Here is a 19,308-nt window from a genome sequence, read left to right on the forward strand (position 1 = left end):
TGTGGGGAGAACTGATACAGAAAGAAGCCAACCAAAATTATGAGATGGAAACAAAGTCAGAATCTTAAAGACAGTCTTGGAGTCCGTTGGTTCAGCATTTTTTGAAGCCAGACCTACTGTTGGAGTTCCCGCTTAATTAAGCCAATTCATTACTTTTAGTCTTCAGTTTACTAGAACAGAAATGGGTTTCTGTAATATGCAACTGAAAAATTTCTCTAACACGAAATTTTTTGGTGGTAAGTTAAACATGTTGGTGAATAAAAACAGCATAAGAAAGCTTACTTTCCAAGTTAAGAGTTTAGGCCAGAACCTCACCTCTGTGAAATGTCTCTCAGGCATTTTTTTCTGCTTACTGTGTGCTAAGGCGGCCTACCAAAAACATAAGAAATTGTATTGAAGAACCAAGAATTTGTGTTTACTTAGGCTCCCCTAACAGCACAGGCTGCAGAATTGCTGATATGGGAAATATGGCATCAAATTGCCTGTATAGTTCTTTATTAATAGATTACAGATAGATCTAGTACTTTACCTTAAATGTAGATTAATTTTATAAACAATGATAACAGGATTTTGTATTTGTTATGTATTTGTTTTGTATTTGTTATGAGTGAATGTATTATATATAATATATACTAGTTATTATATATAATATATAATAATAATATGTAAATTTTTCATAGTTGGATGCTGGGATCCTCTTATTTTCTATAGTCTCTAATGCAATACCATAAGCATATAAGCAGAGTGATGGATATTTGGTGATTATAAAAATACTATGTTGGAATAGGTTGTTTGTTGATGAATGAAAAAAATTAAAATATCCTCTTGTGTTAAATTGTTTTTCTTTTGGAAGGACTATATTACAAGAAAGGCAATCAAGTTTTCTCTTTTCTATCTTTCCTTATCTAACTGCTTGAAAGAGGAAATTTGTCTCATGTGTATTCCATACCCCTGATATCATAAGGCTGAGCTAATGAAATAGAATCTGTAAGCAAATTTGGATTGATTCACCATGGGAGTAAATGCCGTGGGAGCTCAATGTGAAACAGTGCAGTAACGGAACTTATTACTTTGATTATATTTGAAGAATAGAAAATCGTTACCTTTGGGCTACATGGCTTTCCAAAAAACTCACAGTCCAACAAAGTGCTATTGTTGAGATAAAAACCTTTGTTCCTGATAAATTCCGCAATGCTGAAGTTTTGGTGACTTGCAGCAAAATCAGTAGCCTCTCTAGAGCCAGTGGAATTGGCAGTAATTTCTTGAAGATGGAGGACTTTGGATACAATGTGCCATAAGAAAAAAATAACACCAAATTTGGCTACAGCATCTGTTTGGAACCTATTAGCAAGAATGAAGGCAATAGTTAGAATAATGAAAACTTATAATTATCTGGAAGACAGATACCAACATCTAGATTCTATTAGCTTCTTCTTATCTCCCACACTCTCCCTTATTTGCAAGACATTTAAGCAAAATTTGATGCCTAAGAAGTCTTTGACCCATTGTGCAATTCATCTTGTATTTGCACATGTAGTTTCATTTACCTAGAATATTCCCCAGACCTTGATCTGGATGACACCTAATGGATCTTCAAGATTCAATTTAAAGGAAGAGGTGGGAATATATAGTTGTTAAAAATGCATTTAGGAGCCAGATTTCCTGTGTGTGGCCTTGTCCTGTGTCAGCTTAGCTAAATTAGAACTGCATTTCCCAGCATTCCCATTCTTGTATATATGTGAGTTTCACTGTCGTGCAGGAGCTGTGGTAGCTCACCCACACTGCAATCCATCTGCTGACTCAACTTGCTGGTATTGGGCAGCAGCCAGGACCACAGCTCCTCCAGCTCCTTTGTGACCTTTTCCTTCAGCTTCTTCAAATACTGGGTTAGGTAAGAGCGCAACCTGGTAAAGATGACAGCTATCCTGCAGGTCATTCACACTATCAAGATTGGAGGTAGTGAAAAAGAGACCTACATTTTGAGCTTGTATTTGTTTCCCCGACTTCATATCCATTTTCCCTTCCTGCTGGCCCTGCTTACTTCAGCCCCAGCACAAAGAACAGGCGAAAAGACTTACAAAGACTGCTTAACCAGCTCCTGCAACGAAGTGGGGCTTAATCCCTAGAAAAAAAGCCCTTTATTCTGTCATTCATGGTGATTCTGTTTCTCCAGTTAGGTTCTAATTGTTACAGCCACTTGATGGTATGACTTAGCAAATTTTTTTTCATTTCCTTCTGACTTAAGTTTCCTCTCTTGTAAAATCTGTATAACCTACCTCAAAGTGTTCTTTTAATGATTACATTGTTTTTCTTAAAATTTTTAGACACCTGCCTGGAATATAGTGAGTGTTAGGTAAGTACTTATTAAATAAATGATTCATTCTGGCCACCAAAGCAAAAGTAATCTACTTAACTTAACGACAGTATCACTTTCTAATTCTCTTATCTTGCCGGGCAATTTTGTTCTGCATTCCATATGGTTCTTCATTTGCATGCCTTCCATTCCTTTACAAACATGATGAGGACTTTCATATTTTAGATATTATAAATTTTGAAACTGAACAAATGTTCTCTCTTTAAATTGACTGCTAAAAGCATAGAACGGAATGCATATTCCATTCTTGGTAAGTATATGGTATATGTGGTTTGTATGTCATACCTGAACCTCCTTTGTGTCCCAGATTTTATTTCTATTTTGCTTTATATTATATTATCTTATTTAATATATAAATATATATCTATATGTGTGTGTATATATATACATATATATAAAGAGAGAAGAAAATAAAAATATTTACTCTAAAAGATATTTTTTGACATATTTTGAAATGGCTGCTGCAGGGTCAGCTAATGGAAGTGGCCTTGCAAAGCTGTCTTTTATGTGGAAAATTTGCATCTGTAGAAAACGTCCATTAATGCAGCCGGGCCTCCTCTTGCTAGGCATTTGCTAGGTATAGGAGAGATTGAGATTCTGACACCTTTAAAAGTCTAAAAATAAACATTTGCCATCTTGTCTCTGAAGAAGCCTTCATCTATATAACAAGGTCACCTTTGCTAGTCAAGCCTCTTCCTTTCTCCCTACTATAACCTGTATAACCTGTCTTGGTGTTAAAACCTGCTTTCAGTAATGTTCTGAGCCCACATTCTTTCTATAATCTCAAGATGATAAATAAGCCTTTGTATCTGGGTTGGGATGTTGGGCTTTATTCTGAAGGCTCATGTGTATACACATTAAATATCATTGTAAGCCTTTTCTTCTATTAATCAATCTGCCTCATGTCACTAATTTTTCAGCCTATCTTTAGGGGGCCCCCACAATATATACATATAATTTTTCTTTCAAATTCAAGCCATATTAAATCCTTTCTCAGTCAAGGTAGGGCATACACAAAACACAAAAATGGAGAAACAACCTCAAGCCAACATTACATACTCTTTAAGAGATGAAAAACTGTTTTCATAGTCAATAACTAATATTGTAGCTTGCTTAACTGGCTCTGATCCTTGCAAAGCTAGCCCAGGTCCTAAAACTCTGTAAATATCCTCCTCGGACTTCCTGATTCCAAGGCACTGTTGGTCATCTGTCATGGTGGTATTCTGTCTAACTACAGTTCGTCTAATAACCTTGCATTTCTTGGTCAAAAGTATTTCTTGGATCATTAAGGAATTAAGAGTTTACATCAGGAACAGATTTTGGCAGAAGTACAGTGTAAACCCTATATTGAGAGATGGACCTCCAAGCTACTTCAGGTTTCCAACTCCCAGTGACAGACAGGTTCCCAACAATCTGCTCCAAAACCCTACAACTGTGAAATCCTGCACAGTCAGAGCCAGTATTCCCTGAATATATTCATTGGATTATATTCAAAATGATTATGCAGAGAAATAAAGGAATTACTATACATATGGGAGCAATGAATACAATATACAAAAAAGTTAAATAGGAGGGCATCTTAAAATATTTTTAAGCTTTTTAAATTATACTAATAATATTTGAGACCATGAGAGTAATTTATATAGATTAATTAAATTTAATAAATAAAGCCTAACAATACTAAGCCAAGGAAGAAAATTTTTTGTGAGAAATATTGTTTTGCATAAAACAAAAGTGTTTTTCACTGAGTTTATTGTCAATTTTATTTTATTTTTTGAGACAGAGTCTCAATTTGTTGCCCAGGTTGGAGTGCAGAGGCACAAACATGGTTCATTGCAGCCTTGACCTTCTGGGCTCAAGCAATCCTCCCACTTCAGCCCCCCACATAGCTGGAACTACAGGTGTACACCACCATGCCCAGCTAATTTTTGTATTTTTTGTAGAGACAGAGTTTTACCATGTTGCCTGGCCTGGTCTCAAACTCCTGAGCTCAAGCAATCTGCCTACCTTGGCCTCCCAAAGTGCTGGGATTATAGGCACTAGCCACTGTGTCTGGCTTATTTTTAATTTTAAATTTAACTTCAAAACTCTTCTAAGTTTTCCTTTCAAAAACCTTGCTTAGCTAGAATCTGCCTTACTCTAATTTAACACAACTGGTAAGAGCCTAGTAGAAGAAAATAACACCAAAAATATATTAATTTGTTTAAACAATTTAACATCTGCTAACCAGTTATTAGATATGTCTTTCTTATGTATATCAATGGTTCTAAATGTACTTCTCCAAGTTATATGACCCAAATGAGTAAGTTCCATCTAAAATCCAAGTTGATGCCTGACTCAGGCCTTATTTGAGTCCTGCCAAAACAGATCCATTTCTCGTACATTTTACAGATAATTTTATGGAGAAGGAAAATGAGGAACAATGTCTGCCTTTTGTATTCTTCTCTGAGCAAATTTTAATGTCTTACCATTCTTTAATTAACTAATGAAACCTTTGTTGTGTCTTTATATTTGTATGAGAAGCAATGATTTTACCTTTGGTTAAAAATGCTTGAGCAATTTTTTCTTGCATCAAACAAATTTGAAATAAACAAAGAATCACAGTGATTATAAACATGAAGACCCAGTATACGAGTTACTCATAAACAATGGATCAAATAGCATCAGTAGTCACTACATCCAATTATTATTTCTGATTTTAGTGGGAGAAAATAAAATTCTGAAGTTTTTACCAAATGAATATAAATTTTTGATGAATTTTGTTATAAAGATATTTTAGTGAAAATTTTAGACACAAAGACATTTGAAAAGCACTAGAATTGATACCAAAGAACCAAGTCACAAACAGTATTACAATTTCTGGAATTTTTTGTGAAATGTGACTTTTTATGAATTTCTGCCAATTGTATTCTTAGGAGTTTGTCTTTCTGTTTGTATAACCATTGCTTCATGTGAAAGAAACTTTTGAAAATTAAAATTAATAAGTATTCTTTAATCAATTACAAGTAAAACTAGACTAATATGGCTGTGCTATGGAACATCAATACATGGATAAAGTTAATTTTGATGAAGTCATTGACAAATATTCATAAAGAGGCTAAAAAATGGAAATACAATGCTATTATTCATTTCTGTGTAAAACTAAAGAAAATGTCTGAGGGGAGCCCCAATCATTTTAGAGGTTTATTTTGCTAAGGTTGAGGATGAACCTGGGGAAAAGAAACAAAATCACAGAAATATCTGTGATCCATGCTTTTTCCTAAGAGGGTTTGGAGACACAATATTTAAAGCGGAAAGCATGGGCAGTAGGGGAAAAAGGAAAGAACTAAAAGGGGAGGGTAGATAATAAAGGCAAGCCGTTGCATTCTTTTGAAGCTTTGATCAATTTCACTGAATTTACATTTTACCTGTGAAAGGAGTGGGTAGTAGAATAGTCAACTATGTGTTTGTCTGGTGCTCAGTGAATCTTCATTTTTATATAGGATAAAGTAAACATAGACCAGAGGAAGAAGTCAAATACACATTTGCCTCAGGTGAGTAGAGGGATGACTTCTAGTTCTATATTTGTCCTGTACCTGTGAAGATAAGCTGTTGATTTATATTCTCAGGGTGAAATTCAGTACAACTTCATTTTACAGTAAGGATCTTGGGGCCCGCAGGAGATTTTCTGTGAGAAAATTGTAATAGAGGGCCCCTGAGAAGGTATGTGCCTTCTATCTTTGCGGTTATCTATTTAGGAACAAAATGGGAAGCAGTTGTGTGTGACGCAGTTCCCAAGCTTAACTTTTCCCTTTGGCATAGTGAGTTGGGGGTCCTGAGATTTTATTTTACTTTCACAACTGGAACAGATTTTTAAAACTTTAAAAAACAAAAATATGTCAGTGTCCAAAAAGTATTAATGCATTACTTTTTCTTATTTTTGTATTGTTTATTTTATTTTTTAACATTTTTATTGACATGAATATATAGGCCATTTTCATTATTTGTTTGATTTCATGACTATTACCAAAAAAATTTTGTCATATAGAGGAGGGAAGTATTAAAAAGGGATCTCTGACATACACTTGGTATAGGGTCCTGGTACCGATTGTGAAAAGTAAACCCTTTCTAATAATCCAAAGTCACTTGGCAAAGTTTCTTCATCTCAGGTGTCCATTTTCTACTCACAAGGTGGTTAAACAAAAAAAGTATAGAAATTGGGATCTATCAGCAGACCTGTCCAGTTTCTAACTTGGTAAACTCTAATTAAATTACAGTGTTAAGCTTTACTTTTTTTTCAAAAGAATTAGAGAAAATGCAACTTAGAACAATGGGCTTCAAACTAGAATGTGCATATGTCTGAGTGTTCTCCTGCACAGAGAATTTTAAGGAAATAAATGTTCCCATCCTCTTTTTACAATGGTTCTTCTCCCATATATAGAAAAGTGTTAACTTGTCACCCATCACAAATCTTAACACAGAATGCATACTGGTGTGTAACAACCTCAGGGCTCCTAATATAGGCATACAAATTGTATTTTGCTTCAGGGGAAGACTCCTTTAAAAATTAATCAAAGCTCCTAAAATCTTGTCTTGGCTTGTCATACACATATTTGTAGCTAGGGTGAAGTTCTGCGTTAGACACAGGGTATTTGGCCCTTGCTTAAGACTGAATTGACAAAGTCTTAAGTAGAATAATGAAAGTTGTTATTTTAAATGTAACTAGACTATTTGTTAAGGCTTCCACATTTTGGGTTATTTGAATATAATCCACAGATAAAAATTAAAATGATTTCTACTGGTGTATTTTAGTCAATAAAGCAGTTAAAATTTCATGAAAATATATGAAATGTTTATTCCTATTACAGTAAATCCTTATCCTATTTTATCTCATAAATATAATGATATATAATACTTATGTTTGTGATAATATAATTTGATATAAAATACAATATTTTTCACCTCCTAAAAATAATAAATAAATATACTTAGGGTTATGGCTAAAAATATAGACATAAGCAAGTTAAATACACAGTTTTTCAAATTTTTTATATAGCACATTAACTAAAATATTTGAAGATCATTGGCTCTGAGAACTAGAAAATAGCTTGAGTACTTTTCCTGATCTGTCATTAATTTGCTGAGCAATGCTGAGTATAATGTTTAAAGTGGGAATCCAAATTATCTTTCTGTAAAATTATACTTTGGGAGCTGGAGATACCTTCAATGCCTGTAAACTGATATTGTCTTAATTTTTTGTTCCCTAAGGAAGAATAATTTTCTTATAATTAAGAATTTTCCTGTTCTATCATTATAGCCTCTAAAATATTAAATCTTCTTTTGTTGGTCTGGATACTTATATCTAACTGAGCTAGGATATATTATCTTTTTTTCAATGTCATCTAACACAAAAGCTGTAATCATTGATTTGAGATTTGAGCTATGCAAAATGGATTAAGTTTCCATACCAAAAATTATAAAAGTACTCAGATCATAGGTTATTAAGTATTTTTAGACTTCTTTTTCTTTTTAATTTAGCTGTTTACAGTTACAACTTTCCCTATAAGCACTGTTTTAGCTGCATCTCATAAGTTTGGTATGTTGTGTCTTCATTTTCATTAATCTCAAAGTATTTTCTAATTTTTTTTGTGATTTCTTCTTTGACTTCTTTGTTATTTAGGTGTGCATTGTTTAATATTTACATATTTGTGAATATCCCAAATTAATTTTGATTATTGACCTCTAATTTTATTCTATTGTGATTGATAAACATATTTGAATAATTTAAAATATTTTCCACCTACTTTACCTTGTATATGGCCTTGTATATGGTCCATTCTAAGAGAATGTGCCAGGTGCACATGAGAAGAATGCATATTTTGCTATTGTTGAGTAGAGTGTTCTAAGGATGTTTGCAAAGTCTAGTAGGTTTATAAGGATGTTTAAGTCTTCTATGTCTTCTATTTCCTTGTTTATTCTCTGTCAAGTTGTTCTATTGATTACTAAAAGTGGAGTATTGAAAAATCTAACTATATAGGTTCACTTATATCTCCTGATAGATTGATCATTTATTCAACATAAAATGACAATTTTTTATATCAGGTAACATATATTACTTTAAAGTCTATGTTGTCTGAGATTAGGATATCTACTCTAGCTTTCTGAAGGTTGACATACCTTTTTCCATTCTTTTACTTTTAACCCACTTGCATCTTCAAATCTAAATTGTGTCTCCTGCACACAACATATAGCTGGATCTTTCTAAAAAAATCCATTCTGATAACCTTTGCCTTTCAATTGGATTGTCTAATCCATTCTAATTTAATTTCATTAGTAATATAGTTAGATTTGCCTCTGCCATTTTACTTTTTGTTTTCTCTATGTCTTATGCCTTTTGTCCTAAGTATACCTTGGCTTGTGGCAAAACCTTATCAATCTCTGCTTCTATTTCACATGAATTTTCCCTGCTGTATCTCTGTGTGTTCTCTCTTCTCCTTATAAGAACTTCAGTCATTGGATTTAGGGCTCATCCTAGTGCAGTATAACCTCAACTTATGTAATTATATTTGTAATGACCCAATTTTAAAATATGATCATTCTGAGGTTCCAGTAGACTTGAATTTGAGGAGATACTATTTAAATGTTTCTTTTTTAAAAGAAAAGTTTGCCTTTTAAGATAAATATTTTTCACCAGTTATGGTTGGTTTTGAAGGGGATAGAGTTTATGGACTTCCTCACTTTGCCATTCTGGAAGTAATATCTACATTTTATTTCAGTCAAGGATAACTGCAACCAATCTCTGTTTTTGTTAGAACACATGCTACTTAAAACAGTATGAAGCAATAGTATTGAAAATCATTTTTTGGGGGGAAAGGATTGATTTGTTTTGACTTGTTAGGACCCTTGATACATATCTTGAGTTCTCAAAATATTGACAATCATACAAACAGGCTATAACATCTATTATATATTGAGCACCTGTTCTAGAAGTCCCCCAGGAATGAAACACAATGGAGTACTTATTACCTTATCTAATGTAACAACAAATATGTGAAGTAGATGATATTATCTCATTTTATAAATATGAAAATTAACACTAAGAAGACTGAGTGGCTTCCCTAATAGCTAAGTGGTGAGTCTTAAGAAGCCCTCCCTTCCTCAGCAAAAATCCTATGTATGGTATTTCATGCTTCACCACAGGCAATTACAAAGCATTGCCTGGAAGCCTAGTGGTGGAAAGTTGTCCTCCTCTTAGCAGATTTGGTGTACAGTCAATGGACTGCAGGTTTCTGGAATGAGTTGCAGTCAAGGACTCAAGACACTGGCAGTAGAGCATTGAATCAAGTGTAACCCTTTTCTAAGCTCAGGGCTCTTTGCAGCCGCACTGATCACAGACCCATGGAGTTGGCCTTGCCTCTACTACATTAAGTAGCTCATCATATGTACACCAGAACATTTTATATCGTTATGTGTTTGCAAAGTAGTTCCCTCTTCCATTTCTTCTTCATCTCCACTTAAAACGCTGTAATCATCTTTTAATACCAAGATTTCCATAACACCCAAGATGGAGACTATTAATCTGTTCTGTGGGATTTCAGAGCCCTTGCACATTGTTTTATTTTGTTTTGCAATTACCATATTGCACTATGACTATTGATGTTTCTCTTTTCTGCTAATTAATGAACTTCTAACATGCAGGGATCAAGACTTTTACATCTGGCTGGGCACAGTGGCTCACATCTATAATTTCAGCACTTTGGGAGGCTGAGGCAGGTGGATCGCTTCAGCCTAGGAGTTTGAGACTAGTCTGGGCAGTGTAGTGAAACCCCCATCTCTTTTACATCTATTTAATGATAGGATTTGGTATGTTACCTAGAATATGATTGTGGAAGGAAGGAAGAAAAGATGGAAAATAAGTGAAAGAAGAAATTAATGAATTCTTTGCTCCCTTAAATTTGTGCTTTTGAGTGCAATTTAAGTGCAATTTAATTCAGTGGTTTTACATATGATAATTTCCACATGAGAAAACTCTTTGTCAGTCATCCAAGAAAGATTATACTAGCAAATTTATAGGAACTAATTATTTTTAAAAAAGTAATTTTTACCTGTTCAAATTACAAAATGTCACAGCTGGGAACTCCATCTTTTCCACATATTGAACCTCAATGGACGTTGTGGTTGGCCATGTGAAGTAGTTGAGCAAGCGAATGTAGATCTGCCATGTCACAAGTGAGACTGAGCCCAGAACCACCACCAACCAGAGCACCCTGCGAATTTTGCTCCGGTTCTGAACAATATTGTGTATCCCATGAAAGGAAGTGGAGATGGCAAAGTCATGGTCAAACTTCTTTCGCTCAGTGGGAGATGGCAGTGGTTTCTTTGAAAGGCAAAGCTTTATCTTTTCTAAGAGTCCTTAAGGTTTTGCCCATAAAATGATTAAACAAAAAAAAGTAATTAGGAAACCTTAATGCTATCTGTAAAAAAACACAACTCACATAATTTAAAGAGGTGACTCTTTTTACTTGTAATTCATAGAAACTAAAAATTCATCTTTTGTTGCATGATTTATTCAGGAATCAAGAAGTGTAAGTGTTGGCTACATGGGTTTATTGAGAAGATGCTAATGCTATTCATAGAATGGCTATTATTAATGTAAATGTATTAGTGGTATGGTATTAATAAGTGACTTCCAGCTTTAAAACCAAGTTGGTTACAACAACTCATAAACTTTAAATATTAACTCTTATTTTTAAAATGCTCTTTCTCTCTGAAAGTCCTTTAGAAGTCATGAACAAAATGAGGCTGATTCCTCTGACAGTCCTAAGTATGGCTAAAAGTAATCTGTTCTTAACTAATGTTTGTCCTATGGTGGTATAATTTATGGTAAATGTAACTTTCATTCTCGTATACTTTAATGTACAGCTATTTTATATTTTGTTGGTTGTTTAGTCAGAATGTTCAGTGTTCAGTTGTAGTATTAGTTAAGTAAGCTATTTTCTACCTCTTCATGGAATTAATTCATCATTTCAAGTCTGTCAGGAATCAATCAATAATATTTATTGATATTTATTGGTAAGAACCAGGGAAGGTAACACTAAATTTTTTTGGCAATATATGATATGTTGACAATTTTATTTTGGTTAAATTTCTTTCCATTTGTTCATAGGAGAAGAGGCAATGAACCCCTTTGTGGAGGGAAAGGTTCAATATAGTTAAGAGCATGAGATGGGCTTCACAATGGAAGATCAGGCTTCTGGTCCATTCCTCGCCTCTTACAACCTGCACAACTTTAGCCAAGTTTCTTAGTCTTATACCTTTTCTGTCAAATGGCAGCAATGGTATCTGCCTTATGAATTTGTTGTATTAAATTTGTTGATAATACCTGGAGAGAGCTTAGCACATTATCTAGATCATAATAAGTACTCAAGGGTATTAGCTATTTTTATTATTCTGCTAATGTAGTGGTGATGTGGTAAATAGTAAAATATTCAGGAATTTTAAAAAGCTTTAAAAGTATCTTAAAAAATTAGTTCTTAATGGCTTTATATATGTTCATAATTAAGTGAATTAACTTTTATATCCTTTGCCAAAATAATACTTTTGGAATATAGGTATTCAACTATCCAGCATTAATTTACTTACAAGACATTTCAAGCTTCATTTATTATTAAATCATTATTTAATACAACATAAATAACCAATCAATTAGCTAAGCTTTTTATTCAGTTATAGGACATATGCTATAAAAAGGTGTCTATTAACATTTTCTAAGGGAGTCCATTTCATTCACTTACAAATTATATTATTATTATTTTACAAATTATATTATGATTATTATTCACTAAGCAGGATAGCTTGTATTAATATGATTAGCTTGAAGTTGGACTAAAATCTTAGAATAGCACCGTTATTAATGTTGTTTTTAGTATAAAATTAATGAACATGTATCAAGTAACTGGCATAATCCCAGAGAAAAATCAGAAACAAGAAAAAAGTTATTGTTACTAATTAGCAAAATATATTTAAATATGCTCTTATGTGTATTCTTTAGTCATGACTTGCAAACATATGTGAAGAATTTACTCTGATAAAAGAACAACTCAGTGTCTGGATAACTTGTACCATTCCTACAATAGGGATCAAAACTATTAGAAGGGGAAGACTAATGTAGTAACTAGTTACTGACAAGCAAAGTGTGGCTAGTTGCAAGCATTACCCCAAAACATTTAACTTTCAAGTTTGCCTGTCAAAAATCAACCCATTTAATATACAACTAATCCTTGACAATTGGTTTGGCCGTTCTGGAGTAATACCAACTATTTTCTAGTGTTTTAATAGAGTTTTTTTATTATTGTTTTAGGTAAATGTATGACTGTCAGGAAGATTAAAATTGGTTGAATAAATGGCCCACTAGTTTGCAAAGCAGAAACTTCTTACTCTCCTGACTGAAGTATATACAGTGTCATTATGACAACTAGACCTTGCATTGAGTGCTGATCAACATAGAAGCATTTTGAGGAACATCAAATTGGCTTTGTTACATTTAAAAAATAAAACCTGCAGGCCCAGGATAAATAGAAACCAAAAGAAATAAAACAAAACAAAGAAACAAAATCAGATTCTGGCATATAGTAATATTTTAAAACTATTTTTGAGTCCCTCATACAAATAACTTTTTTTCTAAGTAAAACTATTCATTTTTAAAACTTATATTACTTGTATTGTGTTCAAGTAACATTGGAAATCAAATTTCACAAATGAAGAAAAAAAATCTCTCTTTTCTTACTTCTGGCCTCTAGAAATGAAAACTATTACTGCTCTGAGGAGTTCACTCTTTACTCACCGTTCTCAGCATATACTTTTGATTTTTCTGTCTGCTCCATTTGTGATTTCAGTTAAGCAAGAGTCCTCAGGGTAACCCAATTTTCATCAATAACAGTATTCATTTTGTGGCCTTTATATAAAATACAGCAGTTGAGGTTGTAAAACATGGAAGCAATTTAAATGTTTGTGTTGCTATGTTTTGCCTCATAAAGCACATAATCTGAAAACCAAAAATGTTGACAGAACCAGGTATGGGCATTTATGGACTGATGAGAAGCTAACCCAGAGTGATTTCATGAGTGAAAAGCAAAAAGTATCATTAGGAAACCATTTTCTCACAGTTAAAGGGACACTTCCTATCAAATATCTGTAGTTTAGCAGCAGCCACTGACCAGGCTAGTTGACACTCCAATGACTCACCCGGGAACGTCTTCTTAGCTTTTCTTTTTACCTTTGTCTTTATTCAACTTCAAATCAAAACGCAGCTGGAATAAATTTTTTTTTATGGGAAAGGTGTCTTCCCTTGTCGGTGTTTCTTTCTTAGTAACAGAAGCTGTTTCTAACAGAAATAATAGCCAATAAACATGACAAAATAAAACACCAAAAAATATCTGCTCAAGAATAAATGATTACTGAAAACAACTTACTAAAACATAAAGTCTAATTATTTTTTATAGGAACACTTTTGGAAAATTGTTAGAATTTATTATATTGAATAATAAATGGAAGAATGTGCATTATTGTGCATGAATGGCATCATCTCTTGACAGAATTCAGTGATTGCATGTATCTGTACCTAATAGAGCTTGTTAGACTCACCATTTTATAAGCATCTCACCATTAATCATCAGTATGATTATGTATATTTTGCATATATTTGAAAACTTGTAAACTCAGCACTATAAGTTCAAACTAGTCTTATACGGAGGCAAACTAATTCCAAGTGATGTAAGTAAGGAATCTGGCTAGAGGTCCTCAGTTATCACAGTAAAGATTTCAGGAATAGGATAAATTTCATGATATATGAATTTCTCCATTAAAGAGCTCTTCTTTGGGGTTAAATTATGTATTATTCTGTTCTCACACTGCTGATAAAGACACATTCAAGACTGGGTAATTTAGAAAGAGGTTTAATTGACTCACAGTTTCACATAGCTGGGAAGACCACGCAATCATGGTGGAAGGTGAAAGAGGAGCAAAGTTGCATCTAACATGGAGGCAGGCAAGAGAGTTTGTGTAGGGGAACTTCCCTTCATAAAACTATCAGATCTCTTGAGCCTGTTTCACTCTCATGAGAACAGCATGGGAAAGACCCACCTCCATGATTCAATTAACTCTCACAGCGTCCCTCCCACAGAACATGGGAATTATGGAAGCTATAATTAAAGATGAGATTTGGGTGGGGACACAGTCAAACCATTTCATTCTGCCCCTAGCCCCTGCCAAATCTCATGTCTTCACATTGTTCAAAGCCAATCATGCCTTCCCAAAAGTGCCCCAAGTCTTAACCCATTTCAGCATTAACTCAAAATTTTGTAGTCCAAAGACTTACCTGAGACAAGGCAAGTCCCTTCTGTCTATGAGTGTGTAAAATCAAAAGCAAGTTAGTTACTTCCTAGATACAATGGAGTACAGGTATTACGTAAATACACTCATTTCCAAATGAGAGAAATTGGCACAAATAAAAGGGCTATGGGGCCCATGCAAGTCTAAAATCCAATAGGGCAGTCATTAAGCCTTAAAGTTCCAAAATGATCTCCTTTGACTCCATGTCTCACATCCAGGTCATGCTGATGCAAGAGGTGGGCTCCCATGGCCTTGGGCAGCTCCAAACCCTGTGGCTTTGCAGGGTATAGCCCCCTCCTGGATGCTTTCATGGGCTGGCATTGAGTGTCTGGAGCTTTTCCAGGTGCATGGTGCAAGCTGTTGATTGAGCTAACATTCTGGGGTCTGGAGAACAGTGGCCCTCTTCTCACAGCCCTCTTCTCACTCTTTGTGGGGGCTCCAACCCCACATTTCCCTCCTGCACTGCCCTAGCAGAGGTTCTCCATGAGGGCCCTGCCCCTGTAGCACTCTTCTGCCTGAACATCCAGGTGTTTCCATATATCATCTGAAATCTAGGTGAAGGTTCCCAAATCTAAATTCTTGACTTCTGTGCACCTACATGCTCAACATCACATGGAAGCTGCCAAGGCTTTGGGCTTGCACCCTCTGAAGCCATGGCCTGAGTTGTACCTTGGCCCTTTTAGCCATGGCTGGAACAGCTGGTAAACAGGACACCAAGATCCTAAGCTGCTCATAGCAGGGGGACCCTGGTCCTGGCCCACAAAACCATTTTTTTCTCCTAGGCCTCTGGGCCTGTGATGGGAGGGGCTGCCATAAAGGTCTCTGACATATCTTGAAGACATTTTCCCCACTATCTTGCTGATTAACAAATAATAAGAGGAAAGCAAGCTTCTTCTTAAACTTATTTGCTCAAATTTGTTCCTCTCTTCTATGATATTTAAAAACAATAAATGTATTTGCTCTTTCTCACACAAATCTGGTAACTCCTCATCTCTCTTTTACTTTAAAATTAGCTTTTAAACACTTTTCTCCTTCTGTCTTTAGCTTTGAAAGTACTTCATTCTCACTTCTACCTTATTACTGATTTTGGTAAATTTAAATTCCATCTTCTCTGTTGAGTTAGGAAATCTTCCATTTTCCTTCATCTCCCCTAATTGAAATCAAAGCCAGTATCCTCTTCACAGTTATACCTTGCTTCTCCTTTGTGACCTCAAGTTCCTTAACTTTCTAAGATATCTCATTAAAAACAAATATGGAAGTGCCCACTTTCCTTCCTTCTACTTCATCTGGTCATTAAAGTTGTTTTGAATAGCAAATGTGTTTGACAAAGGTAGATTTTCATTGAGAGGGACTTGTAAAAAAAAAATAAGAAAAAAATTTAAAAGATAGATTTCAAATTTTCTTCCTCTCTCCCATACCACCCAAATACCTACACACATAAGGTAGGTAATTACATGACAAAACAAAACCCAGTGAAAATCTAGAGTTCTGAATAATTATTATCCAATACCTCTGAACAGGTAGCATCAACAATAACAAGAAAAAAAAACTACCTATTAGTGTTAATAAATGCAAAGGATGAAATTAAAAAGCATGCATAGAAAAACAATGCAACCAACTTTTATCTGACCCTGCATTTGAAATTAGAGCCTAAGCAACATTAAAAACAATATGCAGTGTCTAGAGGAGTATATTCTTTCTGACCCATTACCAGTTATATAGACACATAAATGTGTGTTGGTCAAATATTTCCTGTTAATTCTATTTTTAAAAAATCTTATGTGTTTTAATACAAATTATGATTCTGTTAAATTGGCATATATCTAAAGGTATAAAAATCTTTGACTAATACTTTTTAATTTAGCTTTAAATTAAAATTTTATATTTTATTTTCTGTTGGTGATACATGACCATTAATAATGATATAATTAATCTTTTTAGATTCAGACAAACAAGATAGTGCCTACAAGGCCTGCAAACAAAGACAATCTAAGGAATCTTTTTTAAAAACCTGAAATAGATATTTTATTCTTAATCTCAGAAGGAAAAACCAAAGCAACCTCACAGCTTAGAATGTTTTTAAAGTAATAAATAATTCAGTGGTGTCTTGCTTTGGGTCTGTAATAATACAAAAGACAGAACTAATAGGGCCATTTTCTGTTATGGACTATGCATAAGTGTTGTTGGTTAGTGTTTTTATTACAATATTTTTATAGAGCTCTAGGTGGACGAAATTAGCCACGGTATATCTATTCAAAGCAAACAAATTCATGCATCTGAAATAATTCCATGTAGTGAGGAAAGAGACTACAAAATATCAAATCCAATACTTATTATCATTCCCCACCCTCATCTATTTAACAATGGAAGCTCAGAAATAAGGAGAAAGAATGGAAGTTCTACAAAGGAAGGACTTTTTGCCTGTTTTGTTTGTTTAGCTATCCAACTGCAAAGAAAAATGATGCTCAATGAGTGAGTAAGTCCGTCCCTGGGCTGGGCGTAGTAGCTCACACTTGTAATCTGAGCACTTTGGGAGGCCAAAGTGGGGAGATCACGTGAGGTGAGGAGTTCGAGACCAGCCTGGAAAACATGGGGAAACCTTGTCTCTACTAAAAATACAAAAATTAGCTCGGCCTTGTGGTGCACACCTGTAATCCCAGCTACTCAGGAGGCTGAGGCATGAGAATCACTTGAACCCAGGAGGCAGAGGTTACAGTGAGCTGGAATCAGACCACTGCACTCCAGACTAGATGACAGAGCAAGATTCTGCCTCAAAAAAAAAATTTTTCAAAAAAAGAAGTTTGTCCTTTTTATTGCATATTATAATGAAAATTATTGTAATTTTTCAAACATTTTATTTTAAAAAGTGCAAACTTATGGCAAAGTTACAAAAATTGTACAAGGAATACCCACATATACTTTACTTTAATTCAATGATTTTTAACATTTTCCCACATTTGCTGTATCTTCATTATTAAATGTATGAACTTCCCATCTCTTAAGCAGGATATCCTCCTGCACAAATACAATATAGTGATCTCATTTAGAAAACTTAACTTTTATACAGCACTTTATGTAATATGCAATTCATATTCAAATTTTCCAAATTCTTCCTCAAATTAAATTTATGATGTTTAATTTTCCTAATCCAGAACACAATCAAGAATCACAGCTGACATTTAGTTTGCATGTCTATTAGTCTCCTTTAATCCAGAAAATTTCCCTAGACATTAATTAATTTTTTATTTATTTGTCTTATCATTACATTGCTATTTTCAAAGAATCCATCTCAGAGGCTTTGCAAAATGCCTCTCAGTTAAGAGTTGTTTTCTTCTTCATGATTAAGTTCAGGTCAAATAGCTACAATAGGAATAATGCATAGGTGATATTGTATCCTTCACAGTGCGTGTACATATCAGGAAGCATGTGATCTCAGGTTCTCCTATATTTGGTGACAGTAATTTTGATCTCTTGATTAAGGAGATGTCTGCAAAATTTCTACTTTGTAAATGTATCGTTTTCTTTTTGTAACTAACTAGTAATCTGTAGAGGCAATTATTTTAGGTTAGAGTATTTTGTTCCCAATCTTTCACACAATGTTATTAGCATAAATCAATGAATCCTGTCTGAAATAAATACTTTTATGGTGTTTCAAGATGATGACTTTTCAGTTTCTAGCATTCTTTCTATATTTATTTGTTGGCACTCATGTGTATAAAAGAAATTCATCTTCTGATGTTCCTAATTTTTAAATGTTTTTAAATGTATTTGTGGACTCATGGATTATTTCAATATTTTATGCATTATAACCTATGCTGTGGTTACTCATTTAAGAAATTCTTCAAATTGGCACCTTTTCTAGAAGGACTAATTAAAATGAGTTTACTCATTGTATTAGTCTGTTCTCACACTGCTAATAAAGACATACCTGATACTAGGTAATTTATAAAGGAAAGAGGTTTAATTGATGCACAGTTCCACATGCCTGGGGAGGCCTCATAATCATGGCAGAAGGTGAATGAGGACAAAATACCATCTTACATGAGAGCAGGCAAGAAGACGTGTGCAGGGGAACTCTCCTTTATAAAATCGTCAGGTCTTGTGAGACGTATTCACTGTCATGAGAACGGCATGGGAAAGACCCACCCCCATGATTCAATTACCTCCCGTCAGGTTCCACCCATTGTTTTAGAAAAAAAAACCCAAAAAACCGGGTTCTTGTCACAGGACCAGAAAACGTTAAGCACACAGACACTTCGAAGGGTGAGGGGGAATGGAATTTATTGGATGAAAAGGAAAACTAACTCTCACCAAAGCAAGATAGAGTCCTGTTAGCAGGTCTCCCATCTCACAGATTGAATCCCAAGTTCCCACCCAGGAACAGGAGAGGCCAGGCTCCTCCCCACTGCAAACAACATGCACTTCCAAGGTTCCATCCCATCCTCCCAGTGCACAGGTGGGCACTATTCAGAAAGAATCAGTCAGGAAAGGGCAGGCTTCATCGGGGACCAGCAGTGTGGTTCTTCAGCCTTCAGGCTATCTTAGGCTTGAAGGCAGGGTTTCAC

The 19,308-nt window shown here is 34.4% G+C and overlaps 1 protein-coding gene and 1 long non-coding RNA gene across 2 annotated transcripts in view; one reads left to right on the plus strand and one right to left on the minus strand.

The window, feature by feature from the left end:
* Positions 1-13,287, minus strand: part of ASIC5 (acid sensing ion channel subunit family member 5) — a 36,366-nt gene extending 23,079 nt beyond the window's left edge. The window contains exons 1-3 of the mRNA XM_003822561.6: positions 13,197-13,287; positions 10,459-10,765; positions 1,104-1,341 (exon numbers count right to left, since the gene is read on the minus strand). Coding sequence (XP_003822609.2) covers positions 1,104-1,341; positions 10,459-10,765; positions 13,197-13,236 — 585 coding nt within the window. The 5' untranslated portion in view covers positions 13,237-13,287. The remainder of the gene's footprint in view (positions 1-1,103; positions 1,342-10,458; positions 10,766-13,196) is intronic.
* Positions 1,765-13,214, plus strand: LOC117980095 (uncharacterized). The gene is made up of 4 exons (XR_004671237.3): positions 1,765-1,891; positions 2,325-2,353; positions 5,857-5,907; positions 11,520-13,214. It is a non-coding gene; the product is annotated as an uncharacterized LOC117980095 (long non-coding RNA).
* Positions 13,288-19,308: the final 6,021 nt, after the last annotated feature.

The sequence above is a fragment of the Pan paniscus genome, chromosome 3 (genome assembly GCF_029289425.2).
Source record: "Pan paniscus chromosome 3, NHGRI_mPanPan1-v2.0_pri, whole genome shotgun sequence".
In the NCBI taxonomy this organism is placed as follows: domain Eukaryota; kingdom Metazoa; phylum Chordata; class Mammalia; order Primates; family Hominidae; genus Pan; species Pan paniscus.